The 10,182-nt window shown below is 43.4% G+C and overlaps 1 protein-coding gene across 1 annotated transcript; it reads left to right on the forward strand.

Moving 5' to 3' along the window:
* The first annotated feature begins 965 nt into the window (after positions 1 to 965).
* LOC119302238 (putative disease resistance protein RGA1) lies at positions 966 to 8,475 on the forward strand. The gene is made up of 5 exons (XM_037579277.1): positions 966 to 1,098; positions 1,185 to 1,329; positions 1,473 to 1,571; positions 3,930 to 7,106; positions 7,262 to 8,475. Exon 4 carries the CDS (start codon positions 4,016 to 4,018, stop codon positions 7,079 to 7,081), a length of 3,066 nt encoding a protein of 1,021 aa, XP_037435174.1. The 5' UTR covers positions 966 to 1,098; positions 1,185 to 1,329; positions 1,473 to 1,571; positions 3,930 to 4,015; the 3' UTR covers positions 7,082 to 7,106; positions 7,262 to 8,475.
* Positions 8,476 to 10,182: the final 1,707 nt, after the last annotated feature.

The raw sequence follows: 10,182 nt of genomic DNA on the forward strand, positions 1-10,182 counted from the left end.
GAGGCCATGGCATTAGCGGGCTTTTCTATGGCCTTCCTTTCTCTAGAATTGTTTTTACTCTCTCCGTCTGGGCCAGGGGGGCCAAGTACGTAGATTGATCCAATCTCATTGCTAATTACTGGTAGCTCCTAGCAAAATTGTCGATCGTTAGGGGGCTAGGCCACTGCTCGCCCCCTGGCTCCGCCACTGTCATGGTGCATCTGATAATATTGATTTCATATTGTGAATGTTTATATTTTTTTAATATAAAGTTAGTCAAACTCTACAAAGCTTGACTTTGATCAAATCTTATATGCAGACTAAAAAAAAATGGAGGGAGTACATTCATTTGAGGAACTAGGTTGGGACAATCTTTTTTGGACAGAGAGAGTAGAAAACACAGTACTACAAATTGCAATAACCTGATGATGGGTTTCAGTTCATGACATGATTTGCCAGCTGCTAACGTTCGTGTTCCAAATGCACGTTGCCCGCAACAGGAGTTGGGTGGGGGGCTTCTGAACTGTGGAATTTGCACAGATGGTTTGCGAAACCAAGGATGATATCTTGCATACGCACGAGGTTCTACACTGGCAACTCATCTTAGCAACGTCAATGCATATCCACGAGGTTTCACACCGCCAACTAATCTTCAGTATAAGTATTACACCTTCAAGCTGCCATCCTGGTCCTGATTGATATTCCCTCCGTCCGGAAATACTTGTCATTAAAATAAATAAAAAAGGATGTATCTTGATGTATTTTAGTTCTAGATACATCCCTTTTTTGTCCATTTTGATGACAAGTATTTTCGGGCGGAAGGAGTACGTACCATTTAAAAAAAATGCAAGAATACTCTCGTTGACCAACGCTGCCAATAAGCAGCATTGCAGTTTGCTAACTGATTTTTGCAAGAATATTTATTATTGGTTATATACATGTATGCTTAGTCCACAATTATTGAAGCCCCCCCTCCCCCACCCACTCAACCACCCACCCACCACCACCAACTGTTGATATGATTCAACCCTGAAGTAGCGAATCTCTTCAGTGTTACAACATTTCTCCTGTTTCTGAATCCATTCAGATTTTATTTGCACCCGTCCTTTTTGGCAACTTGTAAGCTTGATTGTGTCTCTCAGTCAATGAAGCATCCAGATTTATTCCTTTTCTTATCTTATCTTACCTTCTCTTAAATCATGCAGATGTAGTGAAAATTTCATGATTGGCCTGTTTTGTTTCTATTGGATTGCCCATCGAGCAGATTTTATTCGCATCATCTGTTGTTTCTGCTTTTATCCGTTCTGCGGCACTTTCTGAGCAGCGGCCTATCAATCTACCCGTATTCAGGTACTTTCTCCACTTCTCATAACTCTAATCCATCGGTAATTGTTCTCTGCCAAACCGAACCGTTCTAGTTTCAGCCATTGACTGAAGCAACTTCCTATTGACAAGCATGTACTCACCATTTGTTTCCTTTTCTATCTGAACAGTGTGGATCTGAGGTTCTCTCTTGGCGGTTGACTTCTGTCTTCTGTTTGAGATGTTAAGAGTAGTGATGGCTTAGCCACAGATCAAACTTCTTCGCGAAGGTGACTACATCTAGTTCTTATTCCCGACTGTTTTTCCCTTACTGAAATTTTATTGTAGGTGAGAACTACAATTTTGTTTCAAATGTTGTGCCTTTGCTTACATGATGTTAATACAATGAACTATGTTATCACAACATTTAAGTAGTGAAAACTGTATTGGCCAGTACTGACCTTACCAGTGGGTCTGGTAAAAACTGGAAGGGCCTGTGCCTTATCTAATTTTTTATTATCAAATATATTTTTATACCTATGTCAGTCTTGAACTAATCCATATGATAACTGGGCTGTAGAAACCAGCTCCTCCAGTATTCGTTTCTCAAACCAGTAGTATTTCCCTTTCTTAATTTCTGGGTGTCTTCCTTCTTAATGGGTAGCTTGTGAGAAAGAGTTTATTGTTTTCTCGTGACAGAAAAAACAAAATCAGTGTTCCAAAATCGAAAATGTTGAACCTTTCTCAGTACTCTGATTTTTTTTCTTTTGTCCAGAACTCCTCTGATGTCATAACTCCACGAAATTTTGCACACACCTAGAAAACTTTTGCATATTTGTTTTTTTTCTAGTTTTTTTATTTTACTGTTTATCCGCGGGAGCAGATGCTCCTGTGCACTGAAACGCCATTCTCATATAATAATATCTAATATAGGCAATTGAATACATCACCATGCCATTGTCAAACACAGAACCATGGTTCATCTTTTTCTAATGATGTTCCAAGCTGGATATGAAAATATTTACTTTGAAACATCTCTAGTTTCATATTACTTCAAAACCAAGTAGTTTGATGCTTTGGACATCGAATAATCGCGAGTGGACATGCGGCCACGCGCGTCTGGTATCCACACCGCATGTCCTCGCGTGATTCGTGCAGTTTGAATACGCGTGAGCCGTATAAGGATTTTAACCACTCGTATAACCACTCGGTGTTGCCGTGTATTTTGCACCTGACACGCGCAGTAAATGGCATGCAAGGCAGGGGAGGGGCATTGAACCGAGCCCTCACGCATTAAACCAGCGAGCTGCCAACCCTCACGCATCCTTGACTTTCAGCATCTAGTCGTTGTAGCTCCAGAATTTGTATGGCCACGCAAAAATTTCACACTACCACTTTGTCACTTTACTTGTTTATGAAGATTACTAAACCTGAAATTGTACTGTTGTGCGGAATGTTTTTTCCATGTACCATGCGGTATAATTTGTTTATTATAATAAGTGTTTTGGTATTTGTAGTATGAAGATTACCAAACAAAAAATCAGTTATTCCCAACTGAACTTATCATCTTAAAGTTACTAAAAACATTTTAGTACTATTTGTGGAGCTTCTTTTAGAAACAAAATGGAGATGTAGACTCTCTCTCTCTCTCTCTCTCTCTCTCTCTCTCTCTCTCTCTCTCTCTCTCTCTCTCTCTCTCTCTCTCTCTCTCTCTCTCTCTCTCTCTCTCGTTCCATGCATGAAAGGGGAAGTCTCCATTCTACCAATGGCTCAGTGTCTCACAGCAGTTCACCAGCTCCTCTAGCACCTCTAGCACACAGATATGGAAGATCTGAATGCAGCTGTATTGTGTTTCTTTAGCAAAATTCCTAATCTCGAGCTGCCATGTGTGAGAGTAAACCATTGAGAATGGGAGTAGTACTGACGATTTGGAGATGTTGTTCTGCCCGAGGATCCTAGCTAGGCTAGAGAAGTAATAAAAAAATATACTAATCCATTTTAAGTTGTAGTGCACTAATTAAGTTGCTCGTACTAAACATAATATGTCGCATGAAATATACCAGCTACCTCCAGTTTATCTTAACTGTTGCCAAATGTAATAGTTCGCACATAATGTATGATGGTTAGCTGCTTCTATTACTGTTTTGTTTCCTTAAACGTCTCATAATGAATCAGCCACACGCTCACGAACACATCAGTACAGTTTACATGTGACGACTACGAGAGAGAGAGACGCATGAGACTGAGAGTGGTAGGTGGAAATGTGACAGAGTTGCCTGCGACGCATTTGTTAGCACTAAAGTGTCCTGGCCCACTATAATGTATTCATTTTGGTATCTGTTGTATATCCATGATGTATATATCTCGTATTTATTAAATGCTATATTAATCACAGATCTCAAAGGCAAAACTAATGGTCCAGATATGATCCTCGCGCGGAACCATGTCCCAAAAATCCATGTCGCTTTGGACATCTACTAAAATGTTACATTCATGCTTTGCAAATTGTTGCAGTTTCCTATATTTAGTATCTGAAGACTGAAGTTATTGAAAATATAAATGTCAAATAAGCGGCCATATCTTACGACCATGTTTACTAGAATATAAACTTGATTAACCTTGTTAACTTTTTAAACCTCTTGAAACAGGTCGTTTCTGTCATCCTGCAAGTTTGCCATTCTCCCAAATAATTTGCTTGGTACTTTTGGTGGATCTCCCTCATCAAGTTCGTCTGATGGCAGTTGTATTAACTCCTCTCGTTGGATCATGTGTCAATAGGTTGATAGATATCATAGCAGATAAGACAATTATGATTCTAGGGGCAAGAGACGATCTTGATATTCTACACCAAACAATACATCATATACAATACTATCTTCAGGATGCCGAGCAAAGGAGAATGGAAGATTTAGCAGTTAACAACTGGCATGGTGAGCTACGGGATGCAATCGATGAGGCTGATGATATTTTCGACCTAATTGAAGGAAGGAAGCTACTTAAAGATATTCCTTCATCATCAAGAAACACACCTGCATGTAGTGGCATTTCATTCTTATCTTGCTTTACTGATATTCTGAAGCGTCATGACATTGCTGCTAAAATCAGAAAGGTCAACACCAGAATAGAGAATATCTCGAAGCTGGGTCAAAGTTTTCTAACACGTTCCGATGTGGCACCTGTTGGTCAAAGAGCAATATCTAGATCAAGAAAGAGTTCCAACCTTGTTGAGCCTAACCTTGTTGGGGAGGAGATCAAACATTCTAGTAGGAAGTTGGTGGAGTTGGTGCTTGCAAACAAGGAAAATAAGTTATACAAACTTGCAATTGTTGGAACTGGAGGAGTTGGCAAGACAACACTAGCTCAGAAAATATTCAACGATGAAAGAATAAAGGGGAACTTCAAGAAACACATGTGGATTTGTGTTTCACGAGATTATAATGAAGTTATTCTTATGAAAGAGGTGCTAAGAAGTATCGGAGTTCGTTATGACACAGATGAAAATGAGGGGGAGCTTAGTAGCAAGCTCAAAGCAGCCATTCAAGAGGAAAGTTTCTTCCTTGTGTTGGATGATGTTTGGCAGACTGAGGTGTGGACTAATCTACTGAGAATCCCATTGGATGCTGCTGCTACTGGGGTGGTTCTAGTAACTACTAGAGATGATATAGTTACACGGGTAATTGGGGTGAAAGATGTGCACCGTGTTGAGTTGATGCCCGTAGACGTGGGATTGGAGCTGCTCTGGAAGAGTATTAGCACTGAAGAAAGAGTTGTGCCCCATAATCTGCATGATATTGGGCTGCGTATAGTCAGGAAATGTGGTGGAATTCCTCTTGCTATCAAGGTTACTGCTAGTGTTCTAGCAACAAAAGAGAAAACTGAAAACGAGTGGGAAAAGCTTATAGACAGAAGTGCTTGGTATGTGAGCAATGTTCCTACAGAGCTAAGTGGTGCTTTGTATTTGAGTTATGATGATCTGCCACAATATCTGAAGCAATGTTTCCTGTATTGTGCCTTATATCCAGAAGATCAGTTTATGTTACGTGACGATCTTGTAAGGTTTTGGGTCGCTGAAGGTTTCATAGAAAAACGGAAAGACCAACTTCTGGAAGATACAGCTGAAGAATATTACTATGAGTTGATACACAGGAATCTCCTTCAACCAGACACTAGATTTTATGACCATAGGTGGAGCAAAATACATGACCTTTTAAGGCAACTTGCTCAACATTTATCAGGTAGAGAAATATTTTTTGGAGACCTACAGTCATTGGAGGCTAAAGATTTGTCCAACCGACGACGCATTTCAGCTTTTACTGACAAGGATTCTGTAATGCTCTCCAATGTGGGTCGGGAGCATATTATTAGAGCAAGGACATTGATGATTCGCTCTCGCGAGACACCAAGAATTGCAAATACAATATTCAGGAGACTTCCATCCATCCGAGTTTTGGATCTGACGGATTCATCTGTAGAAAGTATTCCAGATTGCATTGGAAGTTTGATACATCTACGATTACTTGATCTTGATGGGACAATCATAACTTATCTTCCAAAGACCATAGGTTTTCTCATAAACCTGCAAATACTAAATTTGCAGAGGTGTAATGCTTTGCACAACATTCCTATGGAAATCACTCGGCTGTGCAATTTAAGACGCCTTGGTCTTGGAGGTACAGCAATAGATCAGGTTCCCAATGGGATAGCCAAATTAAAATTTCTTAATGATTTGGAAGGATTTCCCATTGGCAATGGAAATGATAATACAAAAACACAAGATGGCTGGAACTTGGAAGAGTTGGCTCTACTTTTGCAGATGCGGCAGCTTCATATGATTAAATTGGAAAGAGCAGCTCCCTCTAGTACCACTACCAGTGAAATACTAAAAGACAAAAGGCATCTCAGAGTTTTGAATCTAGAATGCACTGAACGAACTGAAGAATATTCAGAAGAAGAAATTAGCAATATTGAGATGATCTTTGCTCGGTTAATCCCTCCCCAAAACCTTGAAGACCTATACATCACAGGATTCTTTGGTCAGAGGTTTCCCGCCTGGCTTGGTACTTCCCATTTGTCCTCAGTGAAACAACTGTACCTCACAAAATGTAAATCATGCGTGCATCTTCCACCAATGGGGCAGCTACCCAATCTGAAATATCTGAAAATTGTGGGGGCAGCATCAATAAACAAGATTGGGCCTGAATTTCTTGGTTACAGGGAGACTAGTCCCGGATCTTTGGGGGTAGTTGCTTTCCCCAAGCTTGAAATATTGGACATAATAGATATGCCCAACTGGGAAGAGTGGTGCTTTGTTGAAGACAGAGAAAATGATGCAACAGCAGGGATAGGAGGGGAAGAGGATGGAGGTGTTGATATACAAAATCGGGAAGGCGTATCTTCATTTCTGCAGCTGCTGCCGCATTTGAAGGAGTTGAGACTCCTTGGCTGCCCCAAGCTGAGAGCCCTCCCGTGGCAGCTTGGAAAGGAGGCAACTAGTTTGAAGAAGCTCAAATTAGAAGGAACAAGCTGCTTGAAGGTGGTAGATGGCCTTTTGTTCCTCACTGAGACCCTTCAAATCATGGGCTGTGAGGGTCTGGAGAGGGTATTGAATTTTCCACAGGTGAGGGAGCTGCGTGCACAGGCTTGCCCAAAGTTAGAGCGTGTTAATGGATTCGGCAATTTGCAGCACTTGTGGTTGGCTGAGGATATGGAACAGATTGCCAGACGTTGGGTGCCAGGGCTTCAAGAACAGCACCAGCGACTTCATAAGGAAGGCATTGATGTCCACACATGGATTTACTAGATGTCCAAATATGTGGAGACACGAGGTATGACAATTGAGGATTTAGACTTTTACATCATGTCTTCTTAGTTGAACATTGTGCTATGATTTTGTTGCAGATAAATTACCTTCGACGCCACATAAATATGTAGGTTTTATTGAATTTTTTTAATATGTTTTTTTGTTCTTGCTCATTTGCAGGCTGGTAATCTTGCAGACTTCTGCAACCATGTTCTAGCTGATTGCAGCATCTACTCATGCATTATTATTTCACCAAAAAAAAGTGCAAAATTCTTACGAGATGTTTGCCTAGCCACTCATGGTGTTCCACCAAACTGAAGTTGGATGCTAAGCTGATATGGGATAACAAAAATGTTTCCGGCTGATTCATCTGGCTTGGGAAGATTGGTTCTTGACGGTATGCTTTATCAACGAGCACAGAAGATGCTAAGAGAGTAATATGTATCCAGAACTTAAAACTCTAGTTAAATCTTAATAATTTTTAGTAGATACTCCCTCCGTTCTAAATTACTTGTCTTGGATTTGTCTAGATATGGATGTATCTAGACTCATTTTAGTGCTAGATACATCCGTATCTAGACAAATCTAAGAAAAATAATTCGGAACGGAGGGAGTAGTCGGGTTGGCTGTTGGAACTGTAATCAACGGTATATGTGAGTCAATGATTTTGTAATATATTTATATACTCCCTCTCTCCGAAAATTAATGTCGCGCGTGCAGTAACAAACTCGTCAGTGGCCGTCAAAAACAGTAACAAACAGGTCACTTCTTCTTCCTCTGTCCGTCGCCCGCGCGTCGTCAGTGCCCGTCGCCGTGGGATTCCGCCGCCCTCCCGCGACCACCAGCCGCCGCCCACCCGCCACCAGCTGCCGGCCTCCGCCGTGACCACGGAGGCAACTTGGTCTTCGATCCGCCAGGACCAGCCGGCGCCCAGCTACGCGACTCCACCGCCCACCGGCTCGACCAGCCACCGCGGCGCCGCCCACCTGCACCTGCGCCACCTCGGATCCCTCGCCCGTCGAGAGCACAAGGTCCGCCATTTCACATCTTCCCCCGCCGTCCGCCCCAATCGATGAGCACGAGGTCCGCCTCCCTGTTAATTCAGAGCAGCAACAAATTCAGAGGAGCAACACTCTGCTGTGGATAAAGATCAGGAGCAAATCACACCTGCAAGCCACCAGTTCTGCACATCACAACAGGAGCAGCCGCAGGGCAATCCATCTGCAAGCCTGAATTGGCAATCCTTCTCCTGTATGTAGAATGAAGATGGGGAGCAAATCTGCTCCTACGGAGAGAAAAACAAAAAATAAGCATCAATGATTGGCATGTTCTGGTATTAATCTCAGCTTGTTTCCTTGATCTTTTCAATGAAGTGTGTTGCTATGTTCTCATAATCACTGTGTTGAATGAAGTGTACGTGTTCAATGGAGTACTATATTAATCTCAGCTTGATCTTTTCATTATCTCTGAATTTCTAAATAGAGTCTACAACTCTACATACTGCAAAAATTTGAGAAAACTACTGAATTACAGTTGTCACTGGGAGTTGTTGACAATATCCAAAATCTTGTGTATTATTGACCAATTCAAGCAGCATCAAAATGGTGGCAATGAGACAAAAAAAAAGGGTCTGGAGTTGCCTCTAATCGTCTGACAGAGTTTTGCATCCTGGTCTCATATAATTTTTTTCCGTTTTGCCACCCATCAGTACTCCAACAAATCAACATGTTAACTGAACCAAGCATAAATGGAGTGCAATCTTTACAAAAATGGAGTACAATATCTACAAAAATGGACTGCAATCTTTACAAAAATGGAGTGCACTCTACAAAAATGGACTGCAATCTCTAAAAAAATGGAGTACCTGCAGTATTATTCAGATTAAATGCAGTCTAGATTATATTCAGATTAAGCGGAGGTCCAGAATTTAGAAATTCTAACAATAAAACAATTTGATATTCAAGCTTTAAAGTTTTTTGGATTCAGACAAGTCCTGGTCTTACGGTTGTGAAATTCAGTATTATCCATTATCTCCATTAGTGATTTACGAAAAAGGGTTTCCCCCGCTTTGTATTACAAAGCAACCAACTCGGATACAGCCAACGATGGGTGCTGGGGCGGAAGCAGCATAGTCACGCCCAAAAAAAATGAAAGAGAAAACAAAAAAGGAACAAATGCAAACAACGACGGATTAACGAAAACGATAAAGACCCACAACCGCTGCGCCCACCGGAGAACTCCACCACACTCCGAGCACTCCGGACCACCGCATACCAAGCAACACCTTTAAGAAGGACCGCGACGCCGACGATGCTGGTGCCCGGACAAGTCCTAGGGTTTCCCCCGGTATGTAAAGGATTGCGGGGGAAGGGGAAAACCCGACGCCCTTCAGGAAGGCATGGCGACGCCTACAGACGTCACCGCGTCGGTGCCGGACAAGCCGACACGGATTTCTCCGGACCACCAACCACCCACGACTCCAGACGATCCATCGTGCGCCACCAAACACGCCGCCCACCAACATGCGCCACCACGGCCGTGCAGTTCCCATCGCCGTTTCACCATGGCAAACGAAGCGAGACCGGCGGGAACAGAGAAGGCAACCGGGAACGAGGGGCGGCAACAACAGCAACCACGCAGGAGGAGTCAACCTCCACCGCCCGTGGCGGGAACCGACCGGACGTAGCAACAGGGGCAAACCAGGCAACCGCGGCCAAATCGACCGGGGGAAAGGGAAGGTGGAGAAGTGGCCCATGGCCACGACCGGCGTTGTGCCGGCTCCAGCTCTCCCGCGAAACCATGTTTCGCCCCCGCACAGAAGGCCCAGATAGGCCGGCTGAGCCCGAGACGGGCTCGTGAAGCCCTCGTCACCGCGCTGCAGTATACGAGCCGCCGTCGCCGCTACCCCCCGCAAGAGTCGCCCCGCCGTCCGCCGGAGACGCCGCAGAGGAGTTTCGGCCAGGCCCACCCAGACCCAGATGGGGCCCAAAAAGGCCCAGATCTGGGTCGGGAGGGCATCACCACCAGCCACTGCAACGCCCCGCCGCCAAGCAGCAACGCCGCCACCACCTCGCCACCCGGCACCGCGCCACCCAAGGAGC

The sequence above is a fragment of the Triticum dicoccoides genome, chromosome 5A (genome assembly GCF_002162155.2).
Source record: "Triticum dicoccoides isolate Atlit2015 ecotype Zavitan chromosome 5A, WEW_v2.0, whole genome shotgun sequence".
Taxonomy (NCBI): domain Eukaryota; kingdom Viridiplantae; phylum Streptophyta; class Magnoliopsida; order Poales; family Poaceae; genus Triticum; species Triticum dicoccoides.

Coding starts and splice junctions, on each gene's coding strand:
- LOC119302238 (XM_037579277.1), top strand. CDS start 4,016: ATGGCAGTTGTATTAACTCCTCTCGTTGGATCATGTGTCAATAGGTTG.